Source organism: Moschus berezovskii, chromosome 3 (assembly GCF_049115385.1).
Source record: "Moschus berezovskii isolate FMDL1 chromosome 3, NW_MosBer_1.0, whole genome shotgun sequence".
In the NCBI taxonomy this organism is placed as follows: Eukaryota; Metazoa; Chordata; class Mammalia; order Artiodactyla; family Moschidae; genus Moschus; species Moschus berezovskii.
Genome location: NC_142462.1, coordinates 73,028,736 through 73,049,824, shown reverse-complemented (window position 1 = coordinate 73,049,824; position 21,089 = coordinate 73,028,736). Strand labels below are relative to the sequence as shown.

The 21,089-nt window shown below is 45.3% G+C and overlaps 1 protein-coding gene across 1 annotated transcript; it reads left to right on the top strand.

The window, feature by feature from the left end:
- Positions 1–5,016: 5,016 nt before the first annotated feature.
- Positions 5,017–10,712, top strand: LOC148778352 (uncharacterized). Its single transcript, XM_088831743.1, has 3 exons — positions 5,017–5,218; positions 8,422–9,075; positions 9,529–10,712. Exons 1-3 carry the CDS (start codon positions 5,077–5,079, stop codon positions 10,710–10,712), a joined length of 1,980 nt encoding a protein of 659 aa, XP_088687869.1. The 5' UTR covers positions 5,017–5,076.
- Positions 10,713–21,089: the final 10,377 nt, after the last annotated feature.

Below are 21,089 nucleotides of genomic sequence, written 5' to 3'. Positions count from 1 at the left end.
AGCCAATCATACCAGAATGCAGAAATTATGCTGACTTGATCTGGTTGTTAGAAAAGTTGTTTCCTTTTTCATGTTGTGGCACTTTAAACAACACACTATCCTATCTATTAATTACCTTTATTAGTCTGCTTTTGTTTAGTTGCTAAGTTGTTTCTGACTCTTTGCTACCCCATGGACTGTAGCCCACCAGGCTCCTCTGTCTAACGGATTCTCCAGGCAAGAATAATAGTGGGTTTACATTTCCTTCTCCAGGGGATCTTCCAGGGATGGAACCTGAGCATCCGGTGTTGGCAGGCGGATTCTTTACCACTGAGCCACCAGGGAAGCCCCTATTAGTTTGCTAGGGCTGCCGTATGAATAAAACAGATGGGGTCGGTTAAACAACAGTAATTTATTTCTCATAGTTCTGGTGTTTACAAGTCCAAGTTCAAGGAGTCAAGAAGTTTGGTTTCTTCTTGTGACCACCTTTCTTTTTGTACTTGCATATATCTGGGTCCTTAATCTCATTTTCTTGGAAGGTTACATTGGATTAGGCCAACCATGTGATCTCATTTTACCTTAATTTCCTCAGTAAAAGCCCTAAATCCAAATACAGTCACAGTCTGAAGTTCTGGAGGTTTGAATTTAACAGGATTTTCTTTTTTAATTCTTTTTTTCCCCCAGCCTGCTGCATGGCATGCAGGATCTTAGTTCCCCAACCATGGACTGAACCCATGCCCTCTGAAGTGGAAACATGGAATCTTAACCATTGGACCAACAGGGAAGTCTCTAACAAAGGATTTTAAAAGGACACAATTCAACCATAACACTCTCTTTGCAGCTTTGTATTTTTTAATTGATCTTTAAAATAGTTTAGTTATATACCATTGCTACTTAAATGTTTTGTTTAATAATTTACAGGCATATGCTTTCTTTTTCTTTTTTGCAAAGTGCTCAAAATAGTTAGAATGAGTCCAAATAGTTCTTTGACCTCTAAAAAAAGCAAACATTAGAACAACTCTATGTTTCAGTGCATACATATAGTCCATTTTCCTTCATCCATTTCTCTTGCCCATAATGAAAACAGTAGAATCCAGAGGGAAAAATGAAAGAGGAAAATTATATAGGAAAGATGAAGTCTAAGAAATATTAAACTGCACAGGACCACTAACACATTATTTCTAAGGAGACTGTACCCTGACTTCCCACCAAGGGGAACTGGAAAGGCCTTCTATTCAGAGGGTGTTCTTAGGCGTTTCTGAAGGATTGCATGCCCTGCCCTCAGACCTAATAAGTCTTACATATAGTTTGCCAACTATCTGCCAACATAAAGTTGTTACACTCAAACATACTGCCAGAGAGAACAATTTCAAACCTCCAAACCTGCTTGGCTGGGTGAAAAACCACACACTGTCTAAATAGCATACTGTCCACTCATACGTGTCTAACAGAACTGCCCAACAGGTATACCACTTGTGGAGGTACGCTGAGATGTTGCCTCCCCCACAAGGATGTATATAAAAATCATCATTCGTGCCTCTCCTAACAACAAAAGTCTTCTGCGGAGATATAAATATCTGGTAGAGAGACCGGTGCAGTATGCTGGTTGCATATTGGAAGTCCTGAAAAAGGGTGAAAATGCAGAGTGAAGGTGCAATAAGAGAGAAGGAGACAACCTTAAGGCCATAACCTGGAGAATATGACCACGAAAGAAAGGAATTTGGGAAAAGAGTCAGTAAAAGACTTTAAGAAGGGACAGCACAGACAACCAGTTAGGCTGGTACCTGGGAGGTGAAGTTTAGTGATATGAACTGAAAAGTTTCCATGGCATTTAGCAGCAAGTGGCTCATTAGTGTCCCTGGTGAGGGTGGGCACAATGGTAACAAAATCTGGATTTGCAGTGAGTGAAGGAATAGGAGGTGGAGAAGGCTGAGTGCTTATGATCCTCTATAGAGAAACTTAGCTGTGAAAGGAAGAAGGGAGAATGACGACTGGGGACAATATAGAGCAAAGGGAAGTGAGAGAATACTGCTTCTTTCATGACCTGAATCCTTACAACAGACAGTTAGTTACAAGCTCAATTAAAATCTATCTCCACGTTTTGGTTTGTTTTTACAAACAAGGTCCACTTTCTTTTCACCAATTTGTTCTCACAACAGCGCTGTTGAAGTCAGGGCACGATCTCTACTCCATCAGTTCACTTCAGTCACTCAGTCGTGTCCGACTCTCCGCGATCCCATGAATCACAGCACGCCAGGTCTCCCTGTCCATCACCAACTCCCAGAGTTCACTCAAACCCATGTCCATCGAGTCGGTGATGCCATCCAGCCATCTCACTCTCTGTCGTCCCCTTCTCCTCCCACCCCCAATCCCTCCCAGCATCAGAGTCTTTTCCAGTGAGTCAACTCGTCGCATGAGGTGGCCAAAGTATTGGAGTTTCAGCTTCAGCATCAGTTCTTCCAATGAACACACAGGATTGATCTCCTTTAGAATGGACTGGTTGGATCTCCTTGCAGTCCAATAGACTCTCAAGAGTCTTCTCCAACACCACAGTTCAAAAGCATCAATTCTTCGGCAATCAGCTTTCTTCACAGTCCAACTCTCACATCAATACATGACCATGGGATAAACCATAGCCTTGACTAGACGGACCTTTGTTGGCAAAATAATGTCTCTGCTTTTTAATATGCTATCTAGGTTGGTCATAACTTTCCTTCCAAGGAGTAAGCGTCTTTTATTTTCATGGCTGCAACCAGCATCCGCAGTGATTTTGGAGCCCCAAAAAATAAAGTCAGCCACTGTTTCCCCGTCTATTTCCCATGAAGTGATGGGACCAGATGCCATGATCTTAGTTTTCTGAATGTTGAGCTTCAAGCCAACTTTTTCACTCTCCTCTTTCACTTTCATCAAGAGGCTTTTGAGTTCCTCTTCACTTTCTGCCATAAGGGTGGTGCCAACTGCATATCTGAATAAGTGGTAAAAGGCAGAGCAGTGCTTTGCCTCAGGGCTTCTGGCCCAAGGCTATGATCTTCCACAGAACTGTAGCTGCCTGAGGAGTATATGCAGTAATATTCATGCCAGTGATTTTTGAGAGGCTCCCCATGGACTCCCACCTCTCCAGTTTGACTCTGGTGTGTTTGCTTTGGAGTCTGACACCAGTGCTTTCACAGCCATCCTGTCCTTTCAACTTGTAAACCACTGGGAGGCACTTACACTCACCACAAGCTTGTAATAACTTGTACTTACTTCTGGTGGGTCATCACTCTTTCTTAATCACAGCATCCCACTTTATTCCAAGTAGCAATATGTCCAACTCAAAGACAAGAGCTCCCAGACATTTTTTCAGCTGAGGGTAACCAAAGAGATATAATCTGAAGTTGGCTGTACATTCTAGTTGTTCCTTGAAAACCACATTAACACCTGAACAGAAGCTGCTGTGCACCCTTTGGGCTTCCCCCGCTCCCCATCCCTGTACCAGTTCTCTTGTTTTCCACATGCCTTCTGTTTGGAACAGGTATTTGGATAACTGGGCAAGTCGACAAAGGAAGCCAGTGCTAAGGATGTTGGGGTAATGAGTGACTAGATCAGGTCAGTTGTGAAACCAAGAAGCCACCGGACCAGCCCACTGGCAGGTCACCTCTAGAGTTTTTGTTTTTCACAAAGAACACTGTTTCACCAACTGCAATTTCTAGCCAAACACAATTTCCATGCAGCAACGCAGTCATTCCAAACTTTCAGTGCTCCCTAGAAGTACTATTTCTGCCCCCTTCACTACTCTGTCTTTCCTTTCTCTCATGTACAAAGAATACTGTAGGTGCCAGCTTCCCCTTCTCACTGCCCACCCATCACCCCAGAGTCTACTGTCCACACCTCCCTGTCCCATCACTTCCCCCGACCACCGGGGTGCTGATACCCGGAGCCCCTTCCCCCGAGATGTTGGTCTCAGCAGCAGGAAGCACTCTTGCTCACCCCACCTGTGGGAATCTTCCTCCACTCAGGTCTGTCCTAGGTCCAGGTTGGCCCCCTTCCTCTCCGCTTCTCGGTAGGCTCCTCCTCCTTAAATGTCAGCGGCTTTGGGCCCAAGGAAAGAAGGAGCTCAAACCAGCAGCCATGATCTAACCAACTCAACACACTCAGAGAGGGGACAGTCAGGGAGACCGTGGGGGGCAAAAGGGCTCTGTCCTCTAGAAGAGCCAAGGCCCACACGCACAGGGATGTGCAGAAGGGAGGACTGAGATTAACCGGGAAGCAGGGTGCAGGGGACTGCTTTCCTCCACCAAGTCTCAGCACCAGCTCCTTCCAGCGTCTTGGGTGGAAGCTGCCCCACAGGAGGGCTTGCGCAGGACGCAGGCGCGGAACGGCCGAGGGCGGGGCTGAGCCGGGCGGGGCAGGGGCGCGACCTGCGTCAGGCTCAGCACGTGCCGCCCACCTGGTACATGAAGGTGCCCGCAGCACAGGCTGCCTTGCAGGCAAGTTCGCAGCAGTTCCGGTCGTTTGTGCCACCACAGAGTCTCAGAGGCAGACGTTGAGCGAAAGAAGGGAGGCTCATAGAGGCAGACGTCGAGCTAGAGAGGGTAGGTGTCCTCAGTGGGAAGGCAGGGTGTGGGAGGTAGTGGGGACAGACTGGCCTACAGGGAGGTGGGTGTTAGGAGATGCGGAGCCCGGGTCTTGGACTCTAGGACTAAGGGCAGAGGCTGGCGGGATGGCCGGAGAGGCTGCAGACAAGGGCGGTGCAGCCTGGGCCTAAGCCCCTTCTTACACTGCAGTTGCTGCGGGCGGCCCCTGGCCCCTAGCGTTTGTCGCCAGGCACTCAGTACCCCCACGCCTTCAAGGTTTCATCTCCCCAAGTTCCTGGGGAGCCAGACTCGCTCAGAACAACGTGGGCCCAGGCCTCTGGGCGCTGCTTCCCTGGTCATAATACAGGGCAGCGCCTCGTGTCCCCATCCCAGGTGAAGGGAAAGAGAAGGTAACCGACCTGCTATCCAGGCTCCCAGTTCTGATGGGAGACAAGGATAGCTTTCTTCCTTCACAGCACTCTACAGGGCGGAGTGCAGCTGTCCTTTCCTAACTACACATACCTGTTTTTCAGCCTGGAAAATGAATTCTTCAGGAAACAACGAAAATTTTGAGGGCAGTACCTCCAGACCTTTCTTCTATGTGCCGCTCATGGCCCAGCAGCCTCACCTAGGTCCCTGGTACCAGAATCCTGTCTATAATCCAGCCTCCATTCCTGGGGCAGGTGAGGAATCTGAGTCCTCAAGGAGGTTCAGTGAGATTAAGGACCCTCCCTGTAAACCAAAGCCTGAAGGTTTTCTAACTCCTTTGTCCATGACTTCCCTTCACCCTGTGTTCACAGGAAAGAGACTGTGGCAGCCCATGGGGCAGTGCTTGTGGTTCAGGTTAAAAGAAAATATGCGAATTCTATTGTGCCAGTTATTCTGCTCAATAGTAGAAATGGGTTCTCTCATTTAACATCAACCCATGAGCTCGGTATTGCTGCCTTTGTTCCCCAAATGAGGGAACCGAGGCTCTCAGAGACTGGCTCAGGCTCACAGAGTAATCCAACCAAAGTCTCCTTGGGTTGTGAGACCAGTCTGGTTGGAAGAGGTACCTTACAGCTCCTAGTCTCTATACTTCTTTTGATCGCCGAAGAATTGATGCTTTTGAACTGTGGTGTTGGAGAAGACTCTTGAGAGTCCCTTGGACTCCAACCAGTCCATTCTAAAGGAGATCAATCCTGGGTGTTCATTGGAGGAACTGATGCTAAAGCTGAAACTCCAATACTTTGGCCACCTCATGCAAAGAGTTCACTCACTGGAAAAGACTCTGATGCTGGGAAAGGTTGGGGGCAGGAGGAGAAGGGGACGACAAAGAATGAGATGGCTGGATGGCATCACCAACTCGATGGACATGAGTTTGAGTGAACTCTGGGAGTTGGTGATGGACAGGGAGGCCTGGCGTGCTGTGATTCATGGGGTCACAGAGAGTCGGACATGACCGAGCAACTGAACTGAACTGAACTGAAACATTCTAAGGGGGCTCAGAGGCAAAGAATCTGCCAATGCAGGATACTTGGATTCCATCCCTGGGTGGGGAAGATCCCCTGGAGAAGGAAATGGCAACCCACTCCATATTCTTGCCTGGGAAACCCATAGACAGAGGAGCATGACGGGCTACAGGCCGTGGGGTCGCAAGAGGCAGACACGACTTAGCAACTAAACAACAACAAACATTCTAAAAGCTATTACATTCTAAAAGCTATTAGAAAAGTATTTTGGATGAAGAAGGACAAACAAGACTTGAAAATGTCTGCAAGTCAGACATCTAGGATTTCATTCAGTGAATGGGGGGAAGGGGCTGTGGGCAGGAGGGTCCATGGGGTGATTCTCCCAAGTATCCTGCTGGAGATAAAGCATGTTGTGTATATAGTGTAACTTTTCCAAGTATAAAACCAGGTGTGATGAGGAGAGCTTTTGAATTCATCAGTCACCATTCCCAGATAAATAGTAGTCAGTCTGAGTAAGAGAACCTTGAGCCAGCTTATGGCCTGTGACCTACAGTTCCTCAGTGTCTCTACCTGGCAGATGTTGGCACCTCCACCGTGAACCACTTCCTTCAAGAAATCTTACTATACATAAACCATTGGGTCTGTTTCTCTGGAGATTCTCTGATGACTATAGATGTTGAAATGCTGTTTTGAAATGCTGCAGAGACAAGAATTGTGTGAGGAAAAGTCTTTTGAGTACAGAATAGAGTGGAGGGAAGTTTATGAGAGGAAGAATGTATCTTAAACATTCTTAGAATTCACAGACTGAGTTGCTGTATACCTCTGGTTTTCCTGTACCCTTAAGATTTACATTATTTTATTTGTCCTTTAGAGTTGTGGAATTAAAAGTATAAGTGCTGGAAATAGAAATAAGATTTATATTGAGTTTTTCTTAATTGTAACATGGCTCAGATTTTAGTGAGGAAAGATTTATAGGATTTATTGTCCTATGAGGGCTTCCCAGGTGGCCCTAGTGGTAAAGAACCCACCTGCCAGTGCAGGAGGCATAAGAGACATGAGTTTCATCCCTGGGTGGGGAAGATTCCCTGGAGAAGGGCATGGCAACCCACTATAGTATTCTTGCCTGGAGAATCCCATGGACAGAGGAGCCTGTCCAGCTGCAGTCCATAGGGCTGCAAAGTCAGACACAACTGAAGTGACTTAGGATGGATGGATTGTCCTATGAAACCTGGAATTCAGGGATAAAGCCACTTGTGGTTGGCAAATGGAGATGAGATCCCCTACAGGGTTTCTGTTCCTGTATGTTTTGGCTTTGTGTTCACATGGCTCTCCAGTATTGGGGATCAGTTTTCCCTGTAACTTCACTGTGAATATCTGAGAAAAGCTTGCACTATATTAGCTTTTTTTTTTCTTTACTCTTTTGGGATTAAGTGACTTCCATGCATTTTACATATCCAGAATGTCTTAACACCTTTTAAATATTAAGACATGGAGTATACAGTCCTGTAGAATTGAAAGAGATGGCTGATTTATGGGATATGTTGTTTTGTACATCAGGAGACATGGACTCTTAGTTTCCCGACCAGGGGTTGAACCAGTGCTCTCAGCAGTGAAGCACAGAGTCCTAACCACTGGACTGCCCGGGAATTCCCTGAATTATGTTTTTCTGTATGGGCTGATTTTGGTAAATATTTAACTTCTTTGCCTCAGTTTCGTCTTATGTATAATAAGCTGAATTAGGATTTTTGACATGGGCCATCTCCCCATTTCCCTACACCCCCACCCGTCAACAACCATTCTATTTCTGCGATTCCCGTTTTTCTGTATCTTTACAGAAGTGATCATACAGCATTTGCTTTTTTCTGTCCAACTGATTTTTCTTAGAAAAATGTCTCAAGCTCTCCAGGTCCTTGTGTTGGTGGGATTTCCTTTTAAAGATGATTAGGTTTTGATAGCAGGGAAAGGAGAAAAAGAGAAGTTACCTCATAGGGAATAACCCATCTATGCCTAGGTCCTTATTGGACCGCCGACATCTTAATGAGATGATACAGTGAGAAACAGATAATGAGGTGCTTTATGCCATCCTAGGGAATGTGGTCACTATCCCTCATTATCTGATAGCCCATGATGAGCCATTCAAATACCGTAACTGGAATGAGGATCACAGATTGTTCAGAAAGATTGTTCTGGAAGCAAAATCGATTGTAGACCTGTGAGGGGCATGGGAGATGGGTTAAGAAAGCCGTTAGGAGTTACTCATGTAAAAACTGGGGGAGGACTTTATGTCCTTTGCTTTGATAACAGAAGAGGTAACAGAAGATTAGGTGGGAGTCCTCTGGTGGGTGTGAGCAGCTGTGGCTGTGCAGTGTGTGCTGGCTGAATGCTGTGACTGGCTGCAAGAGACAAAATGGCTAACTATCCCCTTCTCTTTCTAGGTTTCACAAGTGGAAGTCTGTATTTTCCATGTCCTGTGGTGCTCAATGAGCATCCTACCTTCCTCATCCTTCAGTCGCTGTTACCCACTACTCTTGACCAAAGAACCATGGTCCCAGTGTTTTATAACATGGCACAGTTCCAACAATATGGTGGCTGCTGGAAAGAAATGAAAACAAAAGACACACAAACAGAAGCTGAACCTCAGCAGGCTGAAAATCTGGATAAAAAGCAAGATGTGAACTCAGAAGGCAACAGCCATGACATGCGAGTGGTGACCAGTATCCCTGAGAATGTGGCTGAAGAGGAAGAGGTGGAGAGCAATGGCCACCCTGAGGGAGGTATTCCCTCACCTACCTGGTTGGCTCAGGTCAACAAAGTAGATGAGGGCATCCAGGGTGACGTGGGTCAGTGCCATGATGCACAGCCTGGGTCATCATCAGAAAGCAGTGAAGGACCGTGGTGGGACTATCGGGACCTCTTTGAGTCTGTTGATGATGATGATTTTGATTCTGAGAGTTATGAGGAGTTCATTCCCCACCTCTCAATGTCGCTTGTTCCCCTGCCAAATGAAGTAGGTGAGGGCATACAGCTCAGGGAATATCCCCACCAAACATCCTCCAGAGGTGACACTCACATCCTCCGTGAGGAGTGTCATTATACCACCCCTCATGCCACCCTGTGCAGAGTGGATAAGGGTATCCAGGGGGAGATGAGAGGAGCAGCAGAGCAGATGGAGAATGGGTACCAGGGTGAAGATGAACACGTAGGTGAGTCTCACAATGACTGTGAGCAGCACAGTTCCTCCCCTACCTGGTTGACCCTGCTCAGCAGAGTAGATGAGGCCATCCAGGGTGACATTGTTCAGTGCTGTGATAAACAGAATGAGCCATCGTCCGAAAGCAGTGAAGGACCATGGTGGGAGTATGGGGATCTCGTTGAATTTGATGATGGTGACTATTCTGGTAGTCATGAGCAGTGTTCTTATTCCCCTATACTGTTCCCTGCCTCCCTGCAAAATGAAGGAAGGGAGGACATACAATTGGAGAGAGACCCCCAGCAAATACTGTCTGGAGGTGATGATCGTATCCTCCATGAGGGGTGTCGGTATTCCTCCCCACCTCCTACTCTGCATAAAGTGGATGTGGGCATCCAGTGGGAAATGACAGAGGCAGCAGAGCCAATGGAGAGTGGGTACCAGGATGAAGATGAGTATGAATATGAAAGTGAGGTAGAGAATAACTGTGAGGGGCACGGTTCCTTCCCTACCTGGTTGACCCAGTTCACCAAAGTGGATGAGGGCATCCAGTGTGACATGAGATATGCAGCAAAGCAGACTGAGTGTAGGAACCAGGATAAACATGATTATGAAGGTGAGGAAGAGGACAGTAAGTATGAGGGGCAGGGTTCCTTCCCTTCCTGGCTGACCCAGTTCACCAAAGTGGATGAGGGCATCCAGTGTGACATGAGAAATGCAGCAAAGCAGACTGAGTGTAGGGACCAGGATAAACATGATTATGAAGGTGAGGAAGAGGACAGTAAGTATGAGGGGCACGGTTCCTTCCCTTCCTGGTTGACCCAGGTCAACAAAGTGGATGAGGGCATCCAGTGCAACATGAGTTGCTATGAAGCCCAGGTAGAGAAATCTCCCCAGCAAATGCCCTCCAGCGGGGAAGAGACAGCATTAGAGAGCAAAACCAAGGGATCATGGAAAAGAACAGTTACAAACAGGAAACTGGATGTGGATAAAGATGAAGTGATCTTAAATGATGAGATTGAGGAGGTATGTAATGAGAACTTGAAAAGGTGTGCAAAAGTTAAAAAGACTGTGAAAGGCAGGAAGCTGAAAGACACGAGCAGCTTCTTAAATGCTAAGACAGCCTATCTGTTGAAGAAAACTACTGTCTTGACCGTTGTGCTTCCTGAGGATTCAGAAGACTCTGAGTTGGAAGAAGAAGGTGACATGGATGAGGTAGAATGCCTCCTTGAAGAAGTGAATCCACAGGGCTCTCTGACATCTTCCAAAGGAAGGTCTTATCATGAGGCTGGAAGGATAATCAGGATGCCACCTAAGAGCTCTGTCCCTTCCCGACTTGTGCTGTGGCCCACCAGAAATAAGTGCAAATTATTACAAGTTTGTGGTGAATGTGAGTGTGTCCCTGCAGTTTATCAGTGGAAACGACAGGATGGCTGTGAAAGCACTGGTGTCAGGCTCCAAAGCAGACCCACCATGACCAAGCCAGAGGGACTGCAATCCAGGAAAGCCTCTCACAAATCACTGGAGTGTAAGTGACTAATATACTATTTGGTTGTCTGTGCTGGTCCCCTACCAGGTGAATCAATAGGATTTCTTCATTTTGAAAGTGTGTTGTCACTTAAAGTATACTGTGCTGTGTGCTAAGTCACTTTAGTCATGTCTAACTCTTTGCCACCATATGTACTATAGCCCACCAGGCTCCTCTGTCCAGAGGATTCTCCAAGGCAAGCATACCGGAGTCGGTTGCCATTCTGTTCTGCAGGGGATCTTCCCAACCCAGGGATCGAACCTGCGTCTCTTACGTCTCCTGCATTAACAGGCAGATTCTTTAACACTAGTGCCACCTGGAAAGCCCTACTAACTATACTGCCCATATTCAAAGGATCTGCAAAAAGAATCTTGTTAGAATTCCTGCATTCAGGGAAAATGCAGTGTAATCTGAAACAGTGCTCCAGTAGATGATAGAGATCTGGGTGGTGGTAATAAGGACAGTTTGGCATAGTCAAGAGAACATCGATCTGGCAGGACTGATGAGAAAGGGTGGTCCATGTGGAGGCAGAGAATTGGAACAGACAGCATCTGTGGTTTGGAGTTGAAAGGAGAAAGTCTGGAGTGGGAATGGAGGCAGCAGCCTGAGCTCAAATGGACAGCCAGGGCAGAATTCTGTTTGAGATCATCCTGCCAGAGGGGAGAATTGTGAGGAATTGGGAAAGAGGCTAAGAATAGGGTAAAGTAGTGTTTCTTTTCACTTAGATTTTTACCCTGCAGGCAAGAAGCGACTAATTCAGATTGAGTAGAGAAATGAAGTGAATGTGCTGTAGGAATTTCAACCAGCATATAAAGTATTTTATAGGAGAAATTAGAATGGAGAGTTCCTTTATGGCTGAAAACCAGTTTTATTCAACCGAACAAAGTGGTGAGGGTTCTGATTCACATAGGAGTGAAAAATGTGTGCGAGGACTAACAAAACTGAACTTTTAAAAAAAGACTGCAGTTTGAAGTTGGGAAGAGTTGATTTGCTTTGCTGTGTGGGTTGTGGGTAGGAGGAGTGTAAAATGGTGAGATGGAGGGACTGGACTAGTAGCCCACCCACACCTGGTTGAAGCTTGAGTTTGGAGCACCCTAGGACTGGCAGGGGCACAGCTGACAGGAGTGGGGAGGGAGCACCCTAAGGAGAGCTTTGGGAGATGATTACACCTGGGGTGCAAAGAATGAAGCAAAGCAGGTAAGTGAAGAATAGGATACATAATGGTCCCAAGGAAGTTTAAGTTCCTGGCTTAGTCCTAAAACCTTTAGACTGAAGAAATGTGTAAACCTACCCCTTCTACCTAAAGGTTGGGATATTGTCACAATTCCTGATCATTAACATGACTTTTTGATTCATGCTTAGTGACTTGGAAGAGATTTTTAAAAACAGGATGAGTTTATGAGCAAATTTTTTGCTTTTGGTATGTTTAGTCCTTTTTTAGTCCAGATAAGCTTCAAAATAACCATCTTAATAGAGGTTGAGGGTGCTCCCTTTGAAGTGAGGGAATGAAGGAAAGAGGCTGGAAACCACTATATTAATTGTGTGCATGAAGGATCTTTGTACAAACAATGTCTTTAAGGCAGCAGTACCCCTTCTTAACAAACACCATCTTATGCTGCTGCAGTGGATGGTGTGCACACAGCTCCACCTGTTCCAGACCCACCCTGTGTGGCCCACAGCTCCTCTCAGGTCACCTGGAGAAAACCTTACCACCACTGATTATGAGGACTGGCTGAGGTGAAACCCAAGGGACCACCCCCAATACATCCTTCGTCCCCCATGGCACTTCTACATGGAATATCCTTTCTGTTACAGGATTACTGAAGCATAGACTCTGCAGGCAGCTACAGTCCAGTGGAAGACCAATGCCCTTGCAGCCAGAAGCCCTGGAGTCAAGGCACTGCTCTGCCTCTTACCCCACATACTGACTAACAGTTGCAAGGTGGCTTCCTCATCTATCGCCTAGAGATCATGACCTGACTTTAACAGCGTGGTATGAGAATGAATTAAAAGTGAATTCATTTGTAAATGGTGGTCTGTAACTTGTGTGTGTTGAGGGTGTTACTTGGAACCCTTCCACACTCACACTGCATGACTTTGACTTTCTTTCCCCAGTGGTATCTAGCCCTTTGGTTGGTGCGTGGACCAGAAGTTCCCTGGCATGTTCATTGCCTGGGACTTCTGGTATACAGTCTTCTGGCTTAGTCTCATCTTCCTGAGATGAGTGTTTAAGCTCTACGGCAAAAAAAAAAAAACAACCAAAAACTGGAATTCACCTGTTTGAGAACACAGCATTGCCTGGCTTTCTCATGGGCTGAAGATCCTAATGTCATCATAAGTGACCTTCTGAAGAGCTAGAGAGACAACAGAAAAAAGTGGAAATAACTATCCTAGAAGAGCTAGCCGTACATGAAAACAAAGTAGCTGTTCTTAGAGCAGTTACTAGTGTTTACACAGAGATGATCTGTGAGCTCCAAGTTCTGATTCTAGATCACAAAATCAGATCCTTAGATCACAAAGTTTTCTGCTAACTTAGAGACAAAGCATAAAATCAAACACGTTTCCTGATATAATAAATATAACAGGCTAATTTAAAATAGCCACTATCATGTTTATAATCTCATACATGCCATTTCAATCAGCAGAAAACTACAACGAACCAAAATTAAAAGGGTCTTTTTTAGTAAAAACTAAGGTGGCTCACTTTGCCAACAAAGGTCCGTCTAGTCAAGGCTATGGTTTTTCCCGTGGTCATGTATGGATGTGAGAGTTGGACTATGAAGAAAGCTGATCGCCGAAGAATTGATGCTTTTGAACTATGGTGTTGGCGAAGACTCTTGAGAGTCCCTTGTACTGCAAGGAGATCCAACCAGTCCATTCTAAAGGAGATCAATCCTGGTGTTCATTGGAAGGACTGATGCTAAAGCTGAAACTCCAATACTTTGGCCACCTCATGCGACGAGTTGACTCACTGGAAAAGATTCTGATGCTGGGAAAGGTTGGGGGCGGGAGGAGAAGGGGACGACAGAGAATGAGATGGCTGGATGGCATCACCGACTCTGTGGACATGAGTTTGAGTGAACTCTGGGAGTTGGTGATGGACAGGGAGGCCTGGCGTGCTGTGATTCATGGGGTCGCAGAGAGTCGGACACGACTGAGCGACTGAACTGAACTGAACTGAACTGAAGGTGGCTCAGGGCTTCCCTTGTGGCTCAGCTGGTAAAGAGTCGGACACAACTACTGAGTGATTTACACTTTCACATGGTGGCTCAGACGGTAAAGAATCTGCCTGCAGAGTAGGAGACCCAGGTTCAATCCCTGAGTCAGAAAGACCCCCTGGAGGAGGGCATGACAACCCACTCCAGTATTCTTGCTTGGAGAATCCCATGGACAGAGGAGCCTGGCAGGCTACAGTATAGGATCACAAAGAGTTGGATGTGACAGGAGCAACTTTTTTTTTTTGTAACTAAAGGTTAATATATGCCCAGTAGTCAGATTCTATATAAATATACTGATATTATATTTCTATACCACATCATGCTGGGATGTAGAACTTCAGTTCAGTTCAGTCACTCAGTCGTGTCCAACTCTTTGCGACCCCATGAATCACAGCACACCAGGCCTCCCTGTCCATCACCAACTCCCGGAGTTCACTCAAACTCATGTCCATCAGGTCGGTGATGCCATCCAGCCATCTCATCCTCTGTCGTCCCCTTCTCCTCCCGCCCCCAATCCCTCCCAGCATCAGAGTCTTTTCCAATGAGTCAACTCTTTGAAAAAGCTGGCTTGAAGCTCAACATTCAGAAAACTAAGATCATGGCATCTGGTCCCATCACTTCATGGGAAATAGATGGGTAAACAGTGGAAACAGTGTCAGACTTTTATTTTTTTGGGCTCCAAAATCACTGGGGATGCTGACTGCAGCCATGAAATTAAAGATGCTTACTTCTTGGAAGGAAAGTTATGACCTAGATAGCATGTTAAAAAGCAGAGACATTACCTTGCCAACCAAGGTCCGTCTAGTCAAGGCTGTGGTCATGTATGGATGTAGAACTTAAATTCACCAAAATAACAACTTGATTTTTTATTTTTGGAAGAGAAAGCAAAAGGTTGCAGGGAAAATTGGAGGGAAGAAGTTTTAACCTAATCACGGTTCCAATCTGTCATTACCATAACTTCCAACTTCCATGACACTGAGAGGCTCATGGGGGTAGGGTGTGAGAGATCTATTCTAACGAGGAAGGGGGTGGTGCAGGGGGAAGGAAGCAAAGCCAGAGGGAAGGCTCTGTTGTAGGGGAAGGAGGTGGAGGTGATCTGTCCCAGAGGCCTCCCACCACCACAACCCACAGCTCTGGATTCAATATCCTCTCCACGGGCCAGTCCTGCCCTCTGAGGGGGCTGTGGGGCTGCCGTCGGCTGCTCAGCTCCTTGATCACCCACTGTGCCCTTTACTGACCTCTCAGGACTTGGGATGTGGGGCTCCTGCTAGACAGGCAGGACTCAGTAAAGAACTACTGCTAGGACATCCCTGGTGGTCAAGTGGTTAAGAACCCACATGCCAATGCAGGGGACGTGGGTTGGATCCCTGGCCTGGGAGGATCCTGCATGTTGCAGGACTTATATGCCCATGCACTGCAACAGAGAACCTGAGCACTGCAACTAACACCCGGCACATCCAAATAAATAATTTTTTAAAAACTGCTAGAGAAACAGAAGACTGATTGTGAGCAAACTTTTCCTTCTACCAACAGGGCTCTCAGACCCCAGGGTTTTAAGGATACAAATCATGCCTATACTCCCCTTTCTACTTTCCATTGCTCTGCTGGGACATCCAGAAATGGCTTCTGGATGCCAAATCTACAAAAGCAGCACAACAACTGCTCATGTTCATTTTTTAAAAAATTTTCTAAATTTAAAAAATTGAGATGTAATTGACATATAACATTGTATTACGTTTAGGTGTGACAATGTTTAGTTTCAAGTAAGCTGAAACTCCAATACTTTGGCCACCTCATGTGACGAGTTGACTCACTGGAAAAGACTCTGATGCTGGGAAGGATTGGGGGCGGGAGAAGGGGACGACTGAGAATGAGATGGCTGGATGGCATCACCGACTCGATGGACATGAGTTTGAGTGAACTCCGGGAGTTGGTGATGGACAGGGAGGCCTGGTGTGCTGTGATTCATGGGGTCACAAAGAGTCGGACACGACTGAGCAACTGAACTGAACTGAACTGACACATTCCAGGCTATGCAACACATAGCGTGAGTGTCTCCTTTTAAATGTGAGACATAATAGATGCAACCCCCTTCTTAAAGCAGTTGGAAAAGGAGGCAGGACCACTGAGTATCTCAGGTCTTCAATGTCTCTACAAAGAAATTTTACTGAGAGAGGGCATGGGCAATGTGACTAAATTCTGTCTTGACTTAAACAGCTTGGAAATGGGCAAGTCCTCAAATTGCTGTACACAATGATTTCAGAGATGATTAATTTTCTGATCTCTTTTTCTTATTCCAGCTTAATTTTCTGAATTTTGTACAGTGAAAATGTCTTTCCTGGCATTAGGAAGCCATAGTAAACATTAAAATGTTAAATCATTTAGCAGTCAAATATGTTGATTATCCCAAAATGAATATAGAAAGATCTTCAAAATAGTTTAAAAATACAAAAAGCAGTAGTGTACAGGACAGTGTGTTCCATATGCTTGTATTTGCGTGTACAGGAAAAAAAGAGATTGTGTGTTTATACATTTATATAAACTGACATGCATATACGGGAACTGAATATCTCTGGAAGAATACCTGAGGGAGGGAGTTTTACTTTCACTTACATTTATTTATATACAAATACATTACCTCAAACGATGTTCAATGTTTTTTAATTACAGGAAAAAAAAACAACGAAGTTAATGTCACTTTCCTGACATCTATGTCCCAGGCTAATGTAACTCTAAGCCAAAGGTAACCTAGTACTTAGCATATTGCCCCCCACACACTTTTTTCTATTAGGAGCTCATTTCTACTATAGAGTTATATATATAGGCTGTATTTTTGTTTTGAAATTTCAATGTTACTTCTCTGTTTCAGGAGTTAGTAAATTTCCACTCTACCTCTAACCAACTTGCTATTTCCTCCTACCAAAGAACAGGTACATTAAATTTTCAGGTGATATGGAATGTTCATCGTTCAACTTAAAATTATTCCCCGCAGAAGTAACCAGTCAACAATTATCACGCCAGGCACAGTGCAAAGTAAGTACCAGAAGGGAGAACTGAGGGGATAAGGGTACTCTCAATGCAATCTAGAAAAGCTACAGTTAAAACTGCTATTAAAAACCCCCATGTAACTCTTGATAAAGGTTAACTTCATATTGGGATCCACAAAATGGAGGCCTCTTCAGTGACCCAGCTCATGTCACAAATCAGAACCTAAGTCAGCCTGCACTAACCGGAAATGCCTCACTGTCAAGGAAACCTAGAATACCCCTGGCACGATCCTCCAACTTAGCCTTAGTTTATCTTACCCTAGATAAGAGGACCTGCTAGCCTTAAATCCCTGACCTTCTCAGTCAGTTCAGTCACCCAGTCCTGTCTCTTTGCGACCCCATGGACCGCAGCACGCTAGGCTTCCATGTCCATCACCAACAAAGCATGGCCCCACCAACCAGAACAAGACCCAGTTTCCCCCTCAATCAGTCTCTCCCATCAGGAAGCTTCCATAAGCTTCTTATCCTCATCCATCAGAAGGCCAACAGAATGAAAACCACAATCACAGAAAACTGCCACAATCACAGAAAACTCATCAAACTGATCATCTGGACCACAGCCTTGTCTAACTCGGTGAAACTGAGCCATGCCGTGTAGGGCCACCCAAGACGGATGGGTCATGGTGGAGAGTTCTGACAAAACATGGTCCACTGGAGAAGGGAATGGCAAAGCAGTTCAGTCGTCTTGCCTTGAGAACCCCATGAACAGTATGAATCTGACTTCCTAGCCAATCACATTGTTTCTGAGTTGCTGAAACCAAGTCGCTATAAAACCAAGTTCCCCTTCTTTTTTATGATTTATCTCTATTTCCTTTCTTGTCCTGCCCCTGTTCCCCTCAGGACTGAGGAGTATCAAAGTGAGGATTCAGTTCAGTTCAGTTACTCAGTCATGTCCGACTCTCTGTGACTCCATGAACTGCAGTAGGCCAGGCCTCCCTGTCCATCACCAACTCCCGGAGTCCACCCAAACTCATGTCCATTGAGTCAGTGATGCCACCCAACTATCTCATCCTCTGTAGTCCTCTTCTCCTCCTGCCCTCGATCTTTCCCAGCATCAAGGTTTTTTCCAACGAGTCAGCTCTTTGCATGAGAACTGTGCATGACAGAGAACTTAGCTGCTTTGAGCAGTTTTTTAAAAAACAGGATCTTTTTCTAAAAAATTATTATTTATCTGGCTGCACTGGGTCTCCACTGCTCAGGTGGGTTTTCTCTAGTTATCAGCAAGCAGGGGTTACTCATTGCAGTGACTCCTCTGGTCATGGAGCACGGGCCCTAGGGCATGCAGACTTCAGCAGCTGTGGCGCATGGGCTTAGTTGTTCCGCCACATGTGGGATCTTCCTGGACCAAGCATTGAATTCATGAATATCCCCTGCATTGGCAGGAGGACTCTTAACCACTGGACCACCAGGGAAGTCCCTGTCTTTCAGTTTAAGTGCAGCAAATACTATTCTCTCCACTAATGTGTAAAAGATCTATATACCCAGTCCCATCTATAATCAAGTCTTTGCTTCAGTCGCATCTGCGTTAAAAAGCTACACCTAAGGCAGTAAGTCCTCACGCGACGAGTTGACTCACTGGAAAAGATTCTGATGCTGGGAAGGATTGGGGGCGGGAGAAGGGGACGACAGAGAATGAGATGGCTGGATGGCATCACCAACTCGATGGACATGAGTTTGAGTGAACTCTGGGAGTTGGTGATGGACAGGGAGGCCTGGCATGCTGTGATTCATGGGGTCGCGGAGAGTCGGACACGACTGAGCGACTGAACTGAACTCAACTGAAGGCAGTAAGTCAGGCTTTGATGAGGAACAATAACTACCTGGAGAACTTATGCACTTGGTAAAATGCAAAGGCCAAAGGCCCTGTCCTGTTTCAGTAAGCCTGGGCCTGTGTTCTGTAGTAGCTCTCCAAGTCATTCTGACTTGTCATACCAGTTTTGAAACCGAAGTCTGAGGCAAACTGACCTACGTCACCAATGCCAGCATAGCTTCAGCCTTTTCTGCTAAGGCCCCACCTTCACTACAGAGCCTAGCCCATACAGCCCGGCTGCCACAGAAACGAAAACACCTGTATGAAAACAGCCATTCACCAGCAGACTGCCAAAGTGAAAATCCTTTCACATCATTTCAGCTCAAAATCACCTCTTTTACTCTGCCAGAATCTTCAATCACATTTTCTCCCCAATTTTTACCCTAGATCCAATATTCCTTGCCCATGCACTAAATTTTGTGGGATTTTTAGAGAGCCAAATAAATAGAGCTATTATTATGTGTAACAGTGATTCTCAACCACTGTGACTGTTTTGCCCTCAGGGGACATTGGGAACCATTTCCCTGGGAGTAGGGAAGGATACTACTGGCATCTAATGGAGCCTACAACGCACAGGACAGCACATGCTACTAAGAATTATCCAGACAAAAATGTCAGTAGCACTGAGGTTGCTGCTGCTGCTGCTGCTGCTGAGTCACTTCAGTCGTGTCCGACTCTGTGTGACCCCATAGACGGAAGCCCACCAGGCTCCCCTGTCCCTGGGATTCTCCAGGCAAGAACACTGGAGTGGGTTGTCATTTCCTTCTCCAAGCACTGAGGTTAAGAAACCCTTATTTACAACAGTATCTATTCTAAAAGAATTGCAATATAAGACAAAAGTATAAGCAGATGGCAGTCAGACCATTATCAGTATTACAGCTAAAGACTAGATTAAGAGACATACTTTACCTGTAGGCAAGTGGACCTCCCGTCACTGAATCCCTGAAGTAAAACCAATCTGCTTGCCACAGACTAGATAAAACTGGAGGCCTCCCTTTGTGAGGTCATATTTCTCTAGAACTCATAGCATGTTGGAATTAAGAACACGTGCTACCTGCGGGCTACTAACTCCCAGGAGGAAACAAATGAGCATGACCAACCACCTCTCTCCTGCTGGATATCAAGTAAAAGGGTAGAAAGAGGATGGCATTACCAGGACGGCATTACTTCATTTATGTTCCCTCCAAAAGGGAAAAATAATAGGATGGAAAGTACTGCCTCCTCTCCCTCCAACAAGGGTCGCAAGTAGTGGGATGGAATAACAGACTAAGAACCTACTGTTAAATCTATGGAAAGTTTGCGAGCCAGCTATTAAACTCATGGCAGCTTGACAGCCAAGCAGGAGTGTTTACACCATGAAAATAAAAAAACACACAAATCAGTGCTTTGTTTTTTAGAAAGTAAAGTCAGGTCCTTTTACCATTTGGAAACACTGAAACTGAAGATGGATTCAAGATTGAAATGAAACAAAATATAACAAAGCACTAAAATATATAATCATATGGTTCTAATCATAGATAAAAAACATTAAGGACAAGGCCAACACACACAAAAAAAATATTCAAAAAAAGTACCAACAGGCAAACTACAAACTGGGGAAGTTACTGTAAAATGCATTAAGAATAACCTATTAAGAATTCTTACAGATTAGTAAGAAAAAGAACAGTATCTCAATGGCAAAACCCTCATATAACTCACAAAATACAAATGAGTTCAACATTAATTTAAAAAAATTAAACACCAGATTTTGCCTATCACAATGGCAAAGGGGAAAACATAAAACACAGTGTTGTTAAGTATGTGACGGGTACTATGAAAACCTGGGCTTCCCAGGTGGCTCAGTGATATAGAATCTGCCTGCCAATGCAGGAGATGAAGGGAGATGCAAATTCGATCCCTGGGTTGGGAAGATCCCCTGGTGCAAGGAAGAGCAACCCACTCAAGTATTCTTGCCTGGAAAATTCCATGGATGGAGGAACCTGGTGGGCTATAGCACACGGGGTCACAGAGAGTTGGACACAATTGAGCACGCACACTAATAAAAACTACAATGTTAGGCTGGCATAAACTTTTTGTTGGCAATTGACAATATCTACTATTGACCTTACCATGTAAGGTAAATATATACCAAATTGACCATACAAATTTCTGAATTTATTCTAAGAAAACTAAAAATGTGTAAAGATTTAGTTAAGACTACTGTGACCGGTAATAAAGAATAGGCTAAATAAGTTATGGTAAAACCATTTTTTTTTTTTAACTGAAAAAGAGTCAACTTTAATTGTAACTGACCAGCCTGTAGCCAGGAAT